The sequence below is a fragment of the Hypanus sabinus genome, chromosome 4, assembly GCF_030144855.1.
Source record: "Hypanus sabinus isolate sHypSab1 chromosome 4, sHypSab1.hap1, whole genome shotgun sequence".
Classification (NCBI taxonomy): Eukaryota; Metazoa; Chordata; class Chondrichthyes; order Myliobatiformes; family Dasyatidae; genus Hypanus; species Hypanus sabinus.
The window spans coordinates 23,223,782-23,243,902 of NC_082709.1; the positions used below are offsets into that span (position 1 = coordinate 23,223,782).

At 38.8% G+C, this 20,121-nt stretch overlaps 2 protein-coding genes and 1 long non-coding RNA gene across 3 annotated transcripts in view; 1 reads left to right on the forward strand and 2 right to left on the reverse strand.

Moving 5' to 3' along the window:
* Positions 1 to 546, reverse strand: part of erich2 (glutamate-rich 2) — a 105,077-nt gene extending 104,531 nt beyond the window's left edge. The window contains exon 1 of the mRNA XM_059966598.1: positions 303 to 546. Within this exon, the coding sequence (XP_059822581.1) occupies positions 303 to 411 (109 nt within the window). The 5' untranslated portion in view covers positions 412 to 546. The remainder of the gene's footprint in view (positions 1 to 302) is intronic.
* On the forward strand, positions 51 to 19,709 carry LOC132392564 (uncharacterized). The gene is made up of 3 exons (XR_009511583.1): positions 51 to 282; positions 920 to 7,093; positions 19,312 to 19,709. It is a non-coding gene; the product is annotated as an uncharacterized LOC132392564 (long non-coding RNA).
* Positions 17,267 to 18,776, reverse strand: sp5a (Sp5 transcription factor a). The gene is made up of 2 exons (XM_059966603.1): positions 18,726 to 18,776; positions 17,267 to 18,561 (listed from the first exon to the last, which is right to left on the reverse strand). Exons 1-2 carry the CDS (start codon positions 18,774 to 18,776, stop codon positions 17,485 to 17,487), a joined length of 1,128 nt encoding a protein of 375 aa, XP_059822586.1. The 3' UTR covers positions 17,267 to 17,484.
* Positions 19,710 to 20,121: the final 412 nt, after the last annotated feature.

Sequence of the window (20,121 nt, forward strand, 5' to 3'; positions counted from 1 at the left end):
ATCTCCCTAGCAACCGCGGCGGGGCGTTTCGCTGTAGGCCCGCTTCTCTCCACCGCTCTTCAAATGACATCGGCTCATGCTCTGAGCGCTTCCCAACTTGTACCTCGCACTATTAGCATGCGACAATTCCTGGACATTGGCCGTTGGAATAGAAATCACTGTGAAACCCTTCTTGATTTAACTCTCTACTCGTTCAATAGGCCACATTTGCACACAGCTCGGTGATAGCTTGGGTCTGATGGTAAATGTGACTATAGTACGCTTCCTCGACTTATATCCCAGGTATGTTTCCATCCACTTACCTTGTCGGGAATTCTGAGGTGGTCTCTTTCTCTGATTCCCTAGTATCTTGCATTCTGTCGGGTACTTCACGTTCCATCCAGCCTGCTCCAGAAAGCAAGACCTTATCATTTAGATCAAATTTTCTCATCGAGATTTCTTCCATCATATATTAAATTAAGGAGTTGATCATTGCTGACCGCTATCGTTCTTTAACTTTCTCTCCAGATAAACTCGCACACCTGCACTCAAAGCCAGCCTCTCAAATTTGCAAACTCACAGGTCCCTCTGCTCCTGTGTTACTAATAAGGTCATTTCCTTCTTTGTTTTGCACTCACAATGAAGTTACTCTTCTGGCAACAATGAAGTTGCCAGAAATTACTCTTTTCACAGATAACTTCAGAACAGCAGTGCTTCTAGAACTTCCTGTGTTTATCACTGCCATCTGCTAATTTTCTGTCAGTCTGTATTACTCTGTCCTGCTTATTAAACTACCACATCTTTTGTGTGAATTTAAAGGAAACTCTGCCCTATTCTCTCAGATGCAAAGCATTTGTATGTTATATATAATATAAATAGTCTAAAATCCAGTATTGCTAGTTCTGAACCCATGGAAACTCTATTGTGCATTTCTCTTCAGTCTGAAAAAAACTTTTACTTGAAATACAAAACAAAAACTACAGAGAAGAGAAAATCTGCAGCTGCTGGAAATCAAAGTACTGGAGGAACTTGGCAGGCCAAGCAACATCTATAGAAAAGAGTAAACAGTCGACGTTCAACCCAAGACCCTTCATCAAGACTTCATCTAAACTACAGACACTAGAAATTATAAGATAAAAATAGCAAATGCTGGAATTATTTAGCAGATCAGATGGCATCCTTGGAAAAATGAAAAGTAGAGTTAATGTCACCCATTGTCAGTACTGGCCATTTATCAGACCAATCAGGCTGATATCTGAACTTTTTTAAGGCCTAAAGATACCAATGTGAAATATTGAAGATGAGCTTCTTGAAGTGGAGGTAGAAGTCAAACATAAGGAGGTAAAGATGGGAATGGGACGGATAATTAAACTGGCAAGCAATTGCGGCTCATTAACAACAGAACAGAAATGTTTTGCAGCCACTCAAACTGTGGTATTTCCATTGTAGAGGAAACTACTGTACATTGTTTTAAACCAAGTCGTGCACTGGATTGAGGTGTTCTGCAAAGCTTTCACTCAATTTCCCTGATGCAGAGGAGACTGTATGAATGCAGTACGTTAAATTAGAAGAAATTGGAATGAATCATTCCTTAACTTAGAAAGAGTGTTTGAAACCCTGGTATAATGCAGGAACTGGTTCTTTGGCCCACAATGTTGCACTGAATCAATTAAACCAAATTATGCCTAATTACATTAATCCCTTTTGCCTGCACATAGCTAAGATCTCTGCATTTCCTGCATATTCATTTGCCTATCTAAGGGCCACTTAAATATCTCTATTGTATCTGCTCCCATCGCCACTCCTGGCAACATATTCTAGGCAACCAACACACTCTTGTATTTAAAAAAATTACCCCATACATCTCCTTCAAAATTTCTCCTCCATCTTAAATGCATGGCCTCTAGTATTAGCCATTTCATCTTTGAAAAATTATATCCATTGTTTGTCTATGCCTGTCATAATTTTATAAACTTCTTTCAGGTTTCTCCTCAACTTCCACCACTTCTGTTGAACAACCCTAGTTTGTCCCGTCCCTCCTTATAACTCCTACCCTCTAATCCAGGCAGTGCTCTAGTAAACCTCTTCTGCATCCTCTCCAAAGCCTCCACCTTCTCAAAATTAGAATCATAGTCATAGAAAAGTACAGTACAGAAATAGGACCTTTGGCCCATCCAGTTCATGCTGAACCATTTAAACTGCCTACTTCCTGCAAGCATTTACCCAATCTATACCACTCATTATTTTGTATACCTCTGTTAAATCACCTCTCAATCTTCTAAGTTCCAAGGAATAAAGTCCTAACCTATTCAATCTTTCCTTATAACTTAAGTCCTCCAGACCTAGCAACATCCTCATAAATTTTCTCTGTACTCTTTCAACCATGTTTACATCTTTCCTGCAGGTATGTAACCAAAACTGCACACTCTACTCCAAGTTAGGCCTCACTAATATCTTACACAACTTCAACATAACATCCCATCTCCTGCACTTCGTGTTATGATTTATGATGGCCAATGTGGCAAAAGCTTTCTTTATGACTATCCAACTGTGACACCACTTTCGATGAATTATGAACCTGTATTCCCAGATTACCATTCACTGTTAAGACCTACCATGGTTAGCCCTATCAAAGAACAACACCTCACACTTGTCTGCATTAAATTCCGTCTGTCATTTTTCAATTAACTTTGCCAGCTGGTTCATATCCTGCTGTAAGTCATGATAGTCTTCCTCACTGTCCACTACACCCAAAGTCTTGGTGTCATCCCCATATTTGCTGATCCAGTTAACCACATTGTCATCCAGATCATTGATGACAAACAACAACAACAGCTGCAGCACTCTGCTAGTCACAGGCCTCCAGTCAGAGAGGCAACCATCTACTAGCCAATGTCTAATCCAATTTTCTACCTCATCTTGAATACTGGCAACTGAACCTTTCTTGACCAACCAAGAGGGACCTTGTCAAATGCCTTGCTAAAGTCCATGTAGACAGCATGTACTTCCATCTGGAATTGAATGCAATATTCCAGATGCTGCCTAACTAGAGTTATATAAAAGTGCAGCATAAGTTCCTGACTCTTGAACTCAATGTCTTGACTAATAAAGGCAAATATGCCATGTTAATGATCTGTACCAATTGCACAAGGTTTATCTGACCACAAATTGAACAAATTAGTTGAAGGTAAGTAATTAAAGACTGCCTCACACATTTCATTGAATTACTAATATAAAAAAATAGTAGGATCATGCAAAAAGTTGAAGATAGGATTAGAAGACATGACAACACACAATATGCTGCCATATTAGCGCTTTCCTTAACTATTGTAAAATGTGGAGGGTTAGGTGAACATCCTCCATACTCATCTGGTCTGTTTCACATATCACTTTGTTTCTGATTTAAGCAACCTCTCAGCTTTGAAGTTGTCTTCCTATCTCTCCATGGTATTTTTTGGTCCTTTTTTCTAAGTCCTAAGGTTGACTATTTAATAGATCTACAATTGGTAGATGCCTCATCCATCAAGGCCCTAAGATTTTGTTTGTTAAACATCCTTTATTTCTTCTTCCTCTTTAAAAAGTCCTTTAAAATGTAGATCTTTGATAGATTACAATAGAAGACTATGAGCACACCTTAAGTAGTAGAGGAGGTACCTAATAAAGTGGCCACTATAGTTTTTAAGTGTCCCAACACATTATTCCCATTTTATGTGGAATTTGGATCAGTTATTATTTTTGAAAATACAAATGAGCTGGGGCAATATATTCTGGAGGACTAAATGATCCTAAATAATGGTAAATGCAACTAATGCTTCAGTGGTACACACCTAGATTAAAACATTCAAAGTTCAAAGTAAATTTATTGTCAAAGTACATATATGCCACCATATACCACCCTGAAATTCATTTTCTTGTGGGAATATTCAATAAATCCATAATAGAATAATAACCGTAGTAGAATCAATGAAAGACCACACCAACTTGTGCATTCAACCAGTGTGCAAAAACAACAAATTGCACAAATGCAAAAATAAATAAGTAATAAACAATAAATATTCAGAACATGAGATGAAGAACCTTTGCAAGTGAGTCCATAGGTTATAGCAGGGGGCTGAGCATATAGCCTCATGGTGCACTTGTGCTGATGGAGCACTGACAATGTGGAACTTTGAAGCCATTAGCCAGCAACAATGCTCATGTGTACAGCTTTTACTCCATAAACGCGCAACAAAAAAAATTTAAAACTCCAACATCACTCACATTTGCCAATGAAACTAAATAATTGAACCTTTTGATGTTATAGTCATTAGTCTTTCAAATTAGAGATCTAATTGATATAAAGTTAAAATCTGACCTGAACTTGACCTACTTTAATTTTTGCTTTACCAGTTTCAACAAGTCATGACAAAATCACTATTAGTAGGGAACAAAATAAAGTGGAGTGCAGAGACTATGGCATCATCAGTGGACTAACTTGAGTGGTAAGTGAACTGGAAAAGCTCCAATGTAACAGGAAGACGAAATTTAGAACCAGCTGCTTAAAGCTCTTCATTGAGACAGGTTACTGTCGCCCAAGGATGGTGCTGCTGCCTTGAAGCCTGAGGAGACAGTTCTAGAGAGATGTTGAAGATGTATAGTTAGAACCTCAGTTAACTGGGTAGCACAGTCCCAGAGCACCCAGTCAGGTACATTATCAAGCCCTGCAGCTTTACATGAGTTGACCCTGGTTAGGGTCTTCCTCATGTTAGCTGCAGCCAGCCAGTCTGTCTGCTCCTCGATGGGGTGATGGGAGGAGGGGAGGCCTTCTCATTAGCACATCGTTCCGTCAATCAAACAGAGTGTAAAGGATATTCAGCCAATCAGGAAGAGAAGTGCCACTGTCATTGCCATGCAGGATAGACTTGTCATCTCTTATGACTTGAATGCCTTGCCACATGTGCCTCATGTCTCCCTTGTCACAAAAATGGCTGTATATTCTGTGAATAGTCCTGTACTGCCTTCCTGATGGTGCAAGGAAGTGCAGCTCTTGCTGATCTGAGAGCTGTCTTTTACCCCAATCTGAAAGCAGAATCCTGATCTCTCAGACATGCATAGACCTATGCTTTTAGCCATGGCTTCTGATTTGCCCTCACATAGATGTGTTTTACAACAGACATTCTCAACTATGTACTTGTACGCAAAGTCTCACTGTTTAGTAACACTCTGTAAGGCCCTGTAATTCATTTTGTGTTTCCCGTGCTTTGTAAGCACAGCTCTTTGCATTTGCTTGAATTAAATTCCATCAGCCATTTCCTTATCCAACTTCCCAGTTCATCTAGATCCTTCTGCAAGGCCTGTTGTTATAAGACTACTGAATGGACTCTTGGCCTCACAATCTACCTTATTATGATCATACACGTCATCTTTTACCTGCACTGCACTTTCTCTGTAGCTTTTACACTTTATTCTCTATTATTATTGTTTTACTTTGTTCTACCAAAGTAATGATTTGAACAGTATGCTTTTCACTGTATCTTAGTACATCTAACAATAAATATCCAATAAACCAATTTTGATGTCATCTGCAAACTTACTGGTCATGCTACCTGTATTCTTTTCCAAATCTTTAATGTGTATGATGAACAATAAGGACACAGCACTGATCCTTGCGACACATCGCTGGCCACAAGCTTCCAGTATGAAAAACAACCCTCTACAACCACCAAGCCAATTTTGTACCCAACTTTCTTTTTTATCCCAATTCCCATGTATTCTAACCTTCTGGACCAGCCTACCACATGGGACATTGTCAAAGGTCTTGCTAAAGTCCATGTAAACAGCTGAGCTCTTCTACTGATTGAGAGTGGATTTTAGTGGACCTATTTCATGCACATTTTTGTTTGAACTAATTGGAAATGTTTTGTCAAATTAAAGATACACATGCACAAAATGTTTCTTCAAGTGACCTCATTCTTATCAAATGTGTACATGTATAACATTTAAAACAGTTTCTTACTGCTTTTCACAAAATCAGTTGACCACTATATCCACATCAGCTACACCTCCGCAGCCCCTCCACAGCCTTCAACCTACCCCCACCTCTGCATTGCCACTTTACGTTTACACTCCACACCTCATAGCTACACTGACATAGTCACTGTGTTTTCATATGCCCTGCTGCTACCTTGGAGAGTTCCTCTAGCTGAGTCACTTTATCACTTTATCATTCCCTGTCACAGCCACCTTATGTTCAGGTACTCCTGCACCCCTTATGTATATACAATCAGTCTATGTACATACATTAATCTTATACATAAATAAGATAATATACACAGCCATATTCAATAGTTACTTATACAATGTGTTTTATAGGATTGCTTTTCTATTAATTGTGTTTTTTTAATGCTGCATCGAATCATCGGAGTGGCAATCATTTTGTTCTCCCTTACACTTGTGTACTGAAGAATGACAATAAACAATCCTGAATCTTGAATTTTTAATCAGGTTGAATTTTACCTTCATTGTGAATTTCTACTCAATTTTTCTACTCAATTTCTACTCAATCCAGTCCCTTAGCCTGGTTCTTGAAATTCAGTCTGTTAATTCTTTCAAGAAAACTTAGCCAACGTTTTCACTGGCACTTGTTCTGACATATCTATGAAATTACCAAATTATTGAAATATTTTTTAAACTGCATATCCTGGAAAACTGAGAAATAAAAAACTAAATACAGGAAGCACTCAGCATCTGAGAAATGGAAACCAGAACTACCATTTTCTTCAGAGTCCCTTCATCAGAACATGTGGAAAATACATCTGCAAATCAACATTATATTAAGTTTTGTCTCTGTTCTCTATCCATGGGTGCTCTCTGGCCTCTTGAGTGTTTCTATCATTTTCTATTTTGTCAATATTCCTCTACCCATCAAAAGCTTCCAACCACCATAACCAGCTCCTGCTCTCCTTCCCACCAAACACAGAACTTTGATGTCTTCGTGACTTTGACCACAAGCACAGTAAGGATGTGGATGTGACAGTAAGGATGTGGATGTGGATTCTAAACCCATCTTCAGGAGTGAAGAATTGAGTGGCACATTTTTGACAAAGGATATACTGTTTGGTCAATTGCACTCAAGGTAATTGAAGTTTTATGTGGAAGTACCCTGGTTCTGAGCCATTTCAGTGCATTTTAATGGAAGCATTACCATTTCTAGCACATACCTGTATGTACATGCAACTGTGAGCATTCAGAACTCGTGCTCAAATACAAAGTCTAATATTCAGTTTTAACAGACTTGACAAAATCGATCATTTAGATTAACAGTTCTGACGTTTGACATTTCGGTAGCCAAATGAACAACATAAACACTGATCAAGGGTATTTGCAAAAGCCCTTGCTTGAGGAGTTTTCATACAAAAATCAGGTACAATAGTATAAAGGTTATATTAATTTTCTAGTAACTCAGAGAATCTTGGATCAGAAAGTACAAAATAATAGATCTCTTTCACAATCTCAAGCTGGCTCAAAGCACCTTATAACCCCAATGTATTACTTTCAGGCCTAATCATAAGCAACTAAAGAAATTAGATCTATATTCCTTTTATTGAAATATGTAAGATCTTTCTGGGGGCATAACAAAGTAAATGTAAAGATATTTCCACCTACCAGAGATTCTCAAAAGAAGGCACTTTGTTGCAAGATTAGAGGACAACTATTTAAAACACAGGGAGAGGATAGTAGATGTTAGATCATTGCAGGTATTTACAGAGGAAGTAAGATAGTCTGCTGAGAAGTCAGGGAATTGAGAGTTATGAGGAACTAGCAAAGAAGAGGAGGTGAGGCCATGGTCATACTGAATGAAAGAACCAGCGTGAGGAGCTGAGTGGCCTACTCCTGCTCATATATTCTTATGTTCTGGTTCAGGGTTGGTGAACATAAGTCATGCATGCCCAAGGAGGCACATGCAAAACTTTTGTTGGCTAGTGGTTTGTGGCATGGCCCCTCGACTCTTTAAACCCTGCCCCCCATAATAAAAAGATTATCTATACTGCCAAATGAGGCAGCATAAGATTTTTTTTATAAACCAAGAGCGGTGAGAAGTTTTCAAGGGAAAAGTCTCACCCTGGCTTGGCACAAGCTACATGGTTGCAAGGACACACGGTGACAAGTTAACCTTTCAAAAATACTTTCAGTGTCAACTGATGGTGTACCCAGCATGATTGGTAAAGAGGCAGGTTTTGTCCATCTGTTTGCATAATATGTCAGGCACTCACCAACAGCCTTTCATTGTATAGTACGTGAGAAGGGTTTGTGGGCAAAAGCTGGCTTTAAGGACATTGAAGAAGTTATGAAAATACTAATTTTATTTTTTGGCTTGCTTTAAAAAAAGGCAATTTCAAAATTTACTGAGCAAGGTGAATTTGTTGTATACAGGGTTACTTGTTTACAACAGTGTTCATTGGCTTAGTAAATGCTTTGTCCTAAAATGATTTGTTTGAATGAAAAATTTTCTTGATAAGAAATATATAAAATTGTATGGATTTGCAGATTGATGAGTTTTTCAGATTTCTTTTCGCATTTAAATGACTTGAACACCAAATTACAAGGATCTGACAAACCACTTGATGTTATGTTTTGTAATATAAAAGCCTTTGAAATAAAACTGTAGTATTTAAACATGATGCCAAAAATGTAACTCTTAAATATTTCCCAATCTAAAAAGAGCACATTACAGATACAGAAATTCCTGAAAAGACAAACATTAAGTGCCTAAAAATAAAATTTTTGAGCATCATTGGTTCAACTACTGAATAATTTTCTTTAAGAGCCACTAATTTCAGGTCGTTTGAAGAAACTGTAAAATTCATAAAGTGTGCAGCCAGTGTAATATTAGACAAACTGAATTTGGGAATGTTGCTGTGGATTTATTTGGATAATTTTGAAATGTGATTGATTTACAAAGCAGCTCAACTTGGAGGCAAAAAAATATTGACTTAACTGAACTAGAAAATATTAAAAGAAACAATCTGCAAGGAACACACACAATATGCTGGAGGAACTCAGAAGGCCAGGCAGCATCTATGGAAAAGAGTACAGTTGATATTTCGGGCCAAGACCCTGCAGAAGGGTCTTAGCCCGAAATGTCGACTGTACTCTTTTCCATATATATTGAAAGAGATTGGTTAGAGACTGGAAGAAACAATTAAAATTCAGACAATGATCTTCTGAAATTGTGCAATTCCATTCTTGACTTTAATTGTCTGAACAGCAACAGCAAGATTTTTCATCAGCATGTTCACGTGAATCATTTTGTCAGTGATAAACATGGTCCAAACTACTGTAATTTTTTGATCTTTTATGAAAATGCACTGAAGCTTTGTAATTTCATGTTCACATTTTTTGTGTTAAATACAAGGAAAAACAATAATACTATTTAGAAACAGTTACTTTTCAGTTGTCTTTAAAATTATTATTAACATTTGAACAGGTTTTCTAAAATGATTCATTTAATTCAAACTGTCTCTGTCATGCTAATGCTAAAACAATGAATACATGTACTGTAAATAAGCAATAGGACTCATTGTTGTTTCTTAAAGAAGTTCATAATTATTGTTATAAATTCATTAACCAATGATAATCTTAGCTCAAAATTAACATGCCACATGAGAGAATTTTTTTAGAAGATTATTGCCAATTTGGGCATAAGCTCTTAGAAAGTCATGCCACTCCTGTCATAGTTGTTCCAATTTAAATTATGTGACAATCATTTTGCACCTAGTGAGCTCCCACAAACAGCAGTGGAAAAATGGCCAAATAATCTATTTTAACTTCCAAAATTTGTGGTTAATACAATTACAAAATAAAATATTCATTTTAAATATGTTGGTCACCTGGGGAAAAAATGGACTGATGGTTTGAAAAAAGCAAAGCCTCACAATATTTTCCTTTGGTCACTTACCATTCAGCAAGAAGTGGAGGAAGAGATGGTGATATGGAGGTAGTTTAGAGACAGAGAACATGGTAAGAGAGAAAGAGTGCAAGGAGAAGGATGTGGAAAGAACAGAGAGAAGAGTGGGGATCAAGGTGGAGGAGAGAGGCAAATGGAATGATGAGAGATAGAAAGAAGGAAATAAGAGAGAGGGAAAAGGAGAAAGGATAAAGATAGAAAGAGAAAAAGTAGAAAGAAAAAAATAAAAGAGAGAGAGATAGCTTAGAGACCAAGAGGGACAGAGAGAGAGAACATAGTAGGAGAAAAGGAGAGGGTGAAGGGAGTTGGGAGAACAGGAGAGAGAGAGGGAGGGAAGGGGATAGAAGGTGCAGGGAGAGAAGCAAGATGGAGCAAAAGAGAAAACAGAAATATAAAAGAAGAGGGTGTGTTGAAGGAAGGAAGAGGGAAGTAGGAAAGAGAGAGCAAAGTAGTTTGAAAATTTGAAGTCGAAGTTGAGTTTTATTGTCAGATACGTAGGTACATGTATGGGCAATGTGCAAAGAAAAAAATTACTTGCAGCATCACGAGCACTTAGCATCATATAAGCAGCATTCACAAGAAAAATATATATTAAACATAAATTATACAGAATTTTTACAAAAATACACAAGTAGAACAAAAGAAAGTCAATATTAGTGAAATGTGGTCAAAGCATTCGTGGTTTTGCAAAGATGTAGTTTTTCAGGTTTTTCCATTTGTTTGAATTGGAACCAAATGGTTGAAGGGAAGTAGCTGTTCTTGAACTTGGTGGTAGAGGACTTCAGGCTTCTGTACTTCCAGACAGACAGACAGACGTACTTTATTGATCCCGAAGGAAATTGAGTTTCATTACAGCCACACCAAGAATAGTGAAGAAATATAGCAATATAAAACCATAAATAATTAAATAATAATAAGTTAATCATGCCAAGTGGAAATAAGTCCAGGACCAGCCTATTGGCTCAGGGTGTCTGACACTCCGAGTTGTGAAGTTTGATGGCCACAGGTAGGAATGACTTCCTATGCCACTCAGTGTTACATTTCGGTGGAATGAGTCTCTTGCTGAATGTACTCCTGTGCCTAACCAGTACATTATGGAGTGGATGGGAGTCATTGTCCAAGATGGCATACAACTTGGACAGCATCCTCTTTTCAGACACCACCGTCAGAGAGTCCAGTTCCACCCCCACAATATCAGTGGCCTTACGAATGAATTTGTTGATTCTGTTCATGTCTGCTACTCTCAGCCTGCTGCCCCAGCACACAACAGCAAACATGATTGCAACAATTGCTTCTTAGACAGGTCATCCAATATGCTAATACCAAGAAATTTAAAGTTACTGACTCCTCACTGCCAATTAGCCAATATAGTCTAGTGCATAATTTCCCTCCTCCCCTTCCTAAAGCGAACAATCAGCTCTTTAGTTTTGCTGATGTTGTGTGAAAGGTGGTTGTTGCAGTACCACTCAACCAGGTGACCAGGTATCCCACTCTGGTAAATTGACTCATCACCATGATGGGTGGAGTGAGTGGGTGATTTGGGATTGTGGGAGAAAAGAAGGACAGACAGACAGGGACAGAAATAGAGAGAGAGAGGTTTAGAGACAGGGACAGAGAGAAAGAGAGGGACAGAGACAGAGAGAGAAAGGAAATGTATAGAGGAAGATATAACTGCAGCCTTATTTGAAGGGTGATTTTAATTCATTGCCTTTCTTCCCTTCTCCTAACCCTTCTCTTCTTATTCTATCCCCTACCCTCTCAGTTTCTCTTTCACTCCCTTTTCTTATTCTCTAACTTTCCCTCAGACTTCTCTATAACACAACCCTTACCTCCTCTTTCCTCCTCTGTTCTTCCTTTCCTTCCCCTCTCTCTTAAGAACAAAGCATTTTCCTTTGGTCCATTGACATTCTGTTATGGTTTAGCTGTGTGATTAAAGCTGTAGTTAATTGTATTATGTTTTAAATAGATCAGCTGCCCTACATTTTTAGTATTGATTTGAGAGATAAATATTGGCCAGGTCACTATAGATAATTCTGTCTCAACTTCTGAATAGGTGGTGCCTCAAAATCCTGTAAGAACAAAAAAAAGAACTTTGTGCTTAACATCTAATCCAAAAGACCATAAGACCAGTGGTCCTCAACCACCGGGCAGCAAAGCATGTGCTACAAGGCCGTGAGGAAACAATATGATTTGGCGATATGAAATGGTATGAGTCAGCTGCACCTGCAGTGATATTGTGATCACTGTTCTCCAAGGGTTCCTTAACCTTAAGCTCTCTTATCACCTCCAGACCATTGCACAATACCCAATTCAGCAGAGCCGATCCCCTAGTGGACTCAACAACAAGCTGTTCTAAAAAGCCATCCCTTAGACATTCTACAAATTCTCTCCCTTGAGTTCCAGTACTGGCCTGGTTTTCCCAATCCACTTTCATATTAAAATCCCCAATGATTATCATGACATTGCCCTTCTGACACGCCTTTTCTGTCTCCTATTGTGATTTATAATCCACATCCCGGCTGCTGTTTGCAAGCCTGTATACAACTGCCATTAGGGTCCTTTTACCCTTGCCATTTCTCTGCACTTTCGAATCGTATATCATCCCTTTCTATATTTCTTATACACAGGGCCACACCACTCCCTCTGCTTACTAACCTATCTTTCCGCTGCACTGTAAATCCTTGGACGTTCAGCTCCCAATGGCGGTCATCCTTTAGCCAAGTTTCAAGGATGGCCAAAATGTCATACTTGCCAATTTCAATTTGCTGAATTTCAAGACAACAGCTCTGACAGTGTAGCATTCCCTTGGTACTGCATTGGAGTGTAAACCTAACATTTTCCTGCTCAAGCAAGAGAGAATCTACAGATGCTGGAAATCCAAGCAACATACAAGCTCACAAGCTCAGGCTGGCACTTTCATACAAGAGCTGGTATCAGAGGTATTACAGTTCTACCGAAAAAGCCACAGCCAACAGCTGAAACTGTAAAACTAACTTTTAAGATAATGAGATAATTATTTAAAAAATTACTACACTACTTCACTACCTTCCTTTATTCTCCTCCAATAAAATTCTGTTCCTCTATCATTATGGCTGTTTCATAATTACATTCAAACAAAGAATGTGATTATCTTCTTAAGGTAGACACTGAACATCTGAAATAAAAACACAAAATGCTGGAAATACTGAGAGATCAGGCAGCATCTGGGCTTTCTCTCTACAGATGCTCCCTGACCTTGATGGAGCCTCTGGGGAATAATCCATTTGATGAAGACCACTTTGGGCAGATGGGACTTAAACCATCATTACAGAAAGGAAAGAAGAGGGAAGAATGGATCAGACTTGAAGATTGTGGAGACTAAGAGGGATAGTACATTGTCATTACAGATATGGAATATTAGACCATTAGACATGGGAGCACAATCAGACCATTTGGCCACTGACTTTGTCAATTTTGGAAATACCACGTTATACAGCTGTGCAAACAGCAGAATGAAGTGCATCACTAACACATTTACCCACCCGGTTAAGCACCACTTAGCCTACATGCATCAAACGATGCAGGACCTGCAATGGGCTCTTCAAAACCCTCTGTCCTGACATAACAAATGGGAAAGTAAATTGTTTTTGGCCATGAGGGACTGTCAACCCAAAAGGAGATGGTGCCACAATCGACTGATGTAGTAATTTGAATTTAAAAGCAGCTGAATCCTATCATTTTTGTACTATTTAGTAACACACAATTTGAAACATCTTGTATGACACTATATTTCTATTTTCAAATAAATCAGTAAGTAATAAAAATGGACTCCATAAGATCATAAGACATAGGAGCAGAATTAGGCCATTTGGCTCCTTGAGTCTGCTCTGCCATTCAATCATGGCAAATCCTTTATTCCTCTCCTCAGCCCCACTAGCCACTTGAGTTGGGTTGGGTTTTACTGAGTATTCTCGAACACAGCCTCAATTTCAATTAGGTAATATTGATAGCTGGAAAGAATTTGATGTTAAATAATCCCAATATTGAAGGTAACTAAATTCATCTTTGGCACAATGTTGTTTTCTCTATCCATCTGGTAATCTGTTCTATGACAGAGCTTAGAATAAAGCGCCTGCTTAGAGAGATTGGGATCAGAAAATAGAAAAAAATGCATCATCCTCATTTCCTGTTGGGAATCTTTATTCACAAGTCCTTAAAGTGAAGGCAATACAATAACAGCACCCTCACATTAGCCTCAGTAGCCACCTCAGCACCCATAGAACGAAGCGTGGATGTCACCCCTGATCCTAAAGAACCACATACCATAAGAAGAAAGTTCATACTTTTTAGTTTGTTTCTGTTTTGCATAATTTGAAATACAGTATCTACTTATTTTAATTAGATAAAAATAGTCTATTTTGTGTTCACCTTTGAACAGAGCTACATCTTTTAAGTCACTTGTCATTGGCAGATGGACCCCATGGTTTATGAAACTATGTCCAACACTAATCTTCCCTAATATGAGGAGGTGAATGGTAATTATTATGACCCGTGGTGTATATTTTGACTTCCCAGTCAGATAATTGCGAAGATAACGGACGGGTAACCTCATCAGTAGAGTATTAGGTGAAAGTTATTGATGCACAATCCGCTATTTACATTTCATTTGTACTTGCTGGCCTTACAGTTTATTCAAGCATATACATATTTCCCAGCAAGATCAATTTAATTGGAAAAAGATCACGTAAAGATGTTATCAAAAATTTTGACTTTGAAGGGTACAGTTTTGATGTAAACTGCGATTTGCTTTAGATGGCGCTACCGTGAGAAATCCTCGGGTGGTGACCAAGAGCCAGCTTGAAGGTTTGTGTCATTTGAGGAGAGTAAGTTTTAAGTTTTGCGATCTCCTTGCCGTGTAATGGACATCATACAACGTTAACGGATAAAGTATTTAAAATAAATCGCTGAGAGAGGAAAAAAACTACTATAGAAATATCTGGAGCACGCAATCAAGGCTGGATGTAACTAAAGTGCTTTAACTGGTTTGCAAACCCTTTTTGACTTTCGTGTATAAGTTGTATATTTGGCCACCAGACATCTAACCCAGTGCACAAAGACCGCTGATTAGTTTGGGGGAAAGTATATAAAATTCGCTGAAGGACTACAAATTTAACAGAATGAATGTGATGACGGTGTAAATGGAATCATCAAGTGTCTATACTCCATCGCTGCCTCTGACACTAATGCTGAAGAGTTATTTGAGGGGGTTAAATTTACAACTTCCTCTGCTTTGGTTGAGCAAACAGTCATAAAGTCATCTAAAGACACAAAGACGTACTTCTAATTCCAAGAAGAAAAGGTGTTTATATATTTAAAACTAACTAGGAAGAGATTAATAAAACGGAGTGTGATCAATTTGTAACAAGGGAACAGAATCTCGATTTATACTCTTAGCAACTTTTTTAAAAAAAATGCACCATATCAGAGACAATGTACCCAGAAGGGTCCTCATATTGCATGATACTTCCTTGAAAACGTTCTTATTAGAATACAATGGAATTTATATTTTCTTAAGTCATAGGCTGTTTTAGGAATGTGTATTTCTCAATTGATTTAGGAGGGTAGTAGACATGCTTAATCTCACTGCAACAGTACAAACAATATGAAATCCTTTCATACTTATATAGAAAGGATGGTTATTAATGGATATCTTTACTTACCGTCGATGTACAAATAATTAAACGCGTACTTTTCATGACAGGCCATATGAATATATAAAATACGAATGCTATTTTCTTCGCGTGAATATGATTTCTGTATCACGAAAACTTGATATAAATAACCCCATACTTACATACTAATGCGCTAGCGGTAAAAAAAAAGTTTCTCTGATACTACTATTTAATTCTAATACAATACCATACTAGCCTCTCGTCAATTAAAACACTTTCTCCTCGTAATATGTACTTGAATCTTGACGATTCTCCAGTGTGGCCTGAGCAAAGCATTATATCTATCGGTCAATGTTTTTGACAGAGGTGAACAATTTACATATTTCAGCAAGTAAAATGGTTCCATTGTTTTTAATCTGACTCAAGGAGTTTACATTCAGAAAGGATGAAATAACATTGCAATACGCCTATTCAAATCTGACGTTTTAGATTAACTAAATGACCAAGCATTTGGCCATTTGTCTAGATGAAAAATTATAAAATTCACATCCCTATAATTTTGTTCTCTATGGATCTTAAGTTTGATTTCGAATACGCTGCAAACAGATATGCTAACCGTGCTTTCTGGAAAATCCTCCTATCCACCCCAAGAAGAGGCCAGAAAAAAAAAACAATCAATCGTGAAGTGTCGTACCTGGGAAAAAAATCTCAGCCATTGCCCTCAATTAATCATCTGAGCGCTGAGTAAAGTATTGCTACAAAATGCAGGCTTCCTGTGGTTCTTTGAAATGATCTTTATACACTGGCTGATACATCTGCTGATGTGCACTTCTTATGTGAAGCTGACAATTTTATTTTGGATCAGCAGAAGAAATTTGTGGTTTAAACCCCCAGCCATTCAAAATTGCAGAAGAACCGTTTAACTTAAAAGGGTAACTGCTTTCTAGTTTAAGTAAATATATATATTTTAACAACCGCACGTCGTGCCTTCTCATCTTAACCGTTAAATATTATTTTGCTGAGGAAGCTCTGCACACACTTTCAGTTGTCCAAATACAATCGCCGACTGACACATGTATATACAACACAGGGGTTCTTCCCTGAAAGTTAAAGCCACGGCCAGCTATGTTAAAAAAAAACAGCCAGTAGTAGATGGCCAATTTGCTTCAAATACTAAGCGCATGTTTCTTCAAACTCAAGATTCACAACTTGAAACTGAAAATAGCCGGTAGAACATCACCTTGCAAATTCAGATTATAGCATGAGAAAAGGTAATGCTACAAACAGTACAACAAGCATAAATATCGACTAAATATTTGGAATTAAGCGTAATGATTTTTAATTTTAAATCTTTTTTTTTAAGTTGCCATTCTTTAAGAGCTGCTTTGCAGTAATGTTTTGCGGAGTTTGCGTAACTCATATAAATACGAAACACTTTTTAAGAGCAAACACAAGAGATCAACTCAGACCGACTCAGTGGGGAGCAGTTTAATTTAAGCCAAACGGACTTTTATTTTTCACACAGTAGAAGGTCGGTTCGGTATACAGCAGTGTGAAGTTTTAAAAAGCATGCTGAAACTTCCCATTGAGCTAGAATAAAGACAAAACATGTTCATTCGACCAAAGCTATTAAGTACTCTATGCACAGCAGACCTGATCTTTCAGCAAGGACTCCGTTTAAATCCCAAAATTAAACAGCCTGTATTATTTAACATCCCTGTAAATATATACAACTTCATATTGAAGCATAGCGACCAATTGTGAAATTAACTGAAGCACATTCGTCAGAAAGTATTTACGGCAAATTCTTTTATACATTTAAAATAGTCCTTTTTCAAGGATATTGCACCACCAAAGCAATTAGTTGCATCAATAGCCCACGTTTTGTTTCAGTTTGTTTCCCTCTTTTCAGTTGTGCCCTAACATATTTCCGTCTTCCCTTTTCACATTTTCCACGCTAAGTTTTGATTTTTTGTTTTGATGTGTTTTAACGTGCTTGGCCAGATGGTCGCTTCTCATAAATCTTTTGCCACATTCTGGGCACGCAAAGCGTTTCTCCCCAGTGTGAGTCCTCAGATGCCTCTGCAGCTCATCTGATCGAGTGAAACTTTTGCCACAGAACAACCAGTTGCAGACGAAGGGCCTCTCGCCAGTGTGCCACCTCAGATGAGCCTTCAGGTGAGACGTCTTGCCGTAAACCTTCCCGCAACCCGGAATATGGCAAATGTGCTGCTTCTTCTTGCCGGGCTCGTCTCCATTGCTCGATGACTGGCAATTGGGGCAGCGGCATCTTCTGCACCTCCGGGCAGTAGCCAGTGGAGACTTAGTATGAAGGAGGGCAGCTATCTGAGTTTGGTACTGGGCGAAATCTGAATGTCCCAAAACCAAGGAACGTTGCAGAGGGAAACGATGTGGAGCAATGGACGAGGAGTGGCTGACACTGCTGCACTGTTGAATGCTCCACCACGGTACGTCCTCTACTTGGTTGGGAGACATGTGCCTGTGCTGATGTGAAAGTAAGGTGGATCCCGTTGGAACAAACCCTGTCATCCCTGAGCTGATGGGAGTTGATGTGCCATAGGTGACAGCGGGGACGTAGGTCGGCTGGCAACTCGAAGCTAAGGTCTGCATCGATGAAGGCAGCATCTTGACGGGGGATAGTTCGAACGGATAAGACGGCTCCGCCGGTGGAGTGAGAGGAAGTTCATGTGACCCGTAGGGCGTCTGAAGATGTGGCGGCAGCTGATGAACTTTCGGAGGACTTAGGGCTAGGCTGGAGTGGGATGGCATCCCGCCGGGGTTAGACGGGATCTCGTTACTCCAGGGGTGGAAGATGCGAGACGGCGAACTCAGAGATGGATCGTATGGGATCTGGAAAAAATCAGAATGCGCTGACCCAGCCTGTCCGATCCGGTTGCATGTTGCAGCCAAGAGAGCGAGCGGAGACTGCTTGGCTGACTCAGGGGAAGAATTTGGTGTGCGATCCTGAGCGGAGAAATCAGAAAAAAAGTTTCAATTTATTGCAGTAAAGTGTTCAAACTTTCGTCAAGCATTGATGTAAGCTTGATAACTGTTTCGCAAACGGTTCAAGAGATGAACAACCTAAACTATTATGATAACATTTCTTAAATGTTTAAAAATGTACTAACCTGGAGAAATGCTTGCAGGGAATCACTACGTAGAACAGCTACAGCAGCCATTCCCCGTATAAATTGTTGAAAGGAGGCACGATTCGATATTTCAACCGGTACTAAAGGGAAATGAGCCGCATGGAGAGCTTTCTTTCCTCCTCCTGCTATTCGGAGATATCCTTGGAATATCTGTGGTCGAGGGATCACTTCTTAGAATTTGATAAGACTTTGGTAGACCGCCAGCCAGTCAGGAGAAAGATTTATGGCTTTGAAGTTTGCCGCTGCCCAATCATCAAAGAATAGCGGGTCTTTCAGAAGGGAAACCAAATCCTTTGAATACACAAAGCTCCTATGGCGTGTTTGTTGGTATGTATAAAAGAACTGATTATTAGGGGGGATGGTAAAGGAGGAGATAAAGGCGGGACAATTAATGAAGTAATCACTATGTGGGAAATGTATATACACAAATAATTGGATTTACGTGATCAAAGCACTGCTGCCGCCAGGAGACCGTTCGATTGGATGTTTAAGTCATATGATCTCTTTTTATAATTAAGGATTTGTTGCACAGCCCTAAGTGACAATGTGTCTTTGTTATCTCTAGGAAATCTGTTCCAACATTACTGTGTTGATGACTTTTAGCAAATAAAAGCGATTGGAGATAAATGACGGCATCGAGAACAGCATAAACTACTCGCAGTTTAAACGATAGAAAGAGTTGCTGACATCGAAAAAAGTTTAATGAAAGTCTTTGTAGACGGACAACATCACAGACATGTCTTCTATTAAACTTCTGAAGTCAGACTACACTCCAGAGATATTTACAGTTCCAGTACACTACTGCTTGGGAGCATATGTATAAATGAATCAGGCCTCCAGCACCCTGTCAATGTTGTGAAGGTATCATGTTGGAAATATGCAGCATTGGGGTTAGAAGTTTAACATTTATCCATTCATCTCCTCAAATTTAGAAAGAACATTATTACGTTAAGATATACTGTATGCTCCGACTCCTACCATATACAATATACGACGCAAATATAAATAAAAGTAACTCACTTAAAATCAATTAGAGGCATGATTACTGGGTGAATATTCCCGTGCTAAATTTAAAAGATTATGGTGTATTTAAATAATTTAATTAAGGGGGACGCATGTTTCAGTGCCACTGAAACTGGATAATCAAACGTTAAGAAATGGTAACTGTCAGACTTTTAACTCAGTCCCTTTTCTGTGCCCGTTAATTTTGAGATCAGTGTGTAGAGATGCGAGTCTGGCAGTGAAGGCTGTTGATAGCTCTGTTACGTTCCTGAAAGTGGTGGCAATCTGAGAGGCTGCGGGGGCGGAGCACTTCGGTTCAAGGAAAGTGGAAACAATTTCTCTCTTCCCCGCCTGATCTCCGCCTTAAGCAGTT

Coding starts and splice junctions, on each gene's coding strand:
- sp5a (XM_059966603.1), bottom strand. CDS start 18,776: ATGGCTGCTGTAGCTGTTCTACGTAGTGATTCCCTGCAAGCATTTCTC. Junction 18,562..18,725: donor CCCTGCAAGCATTTCTCCAG/GTTAGTACATTT, acceptor TTCTCCGCTCAG/GATCGCACACCAAATTCTTC.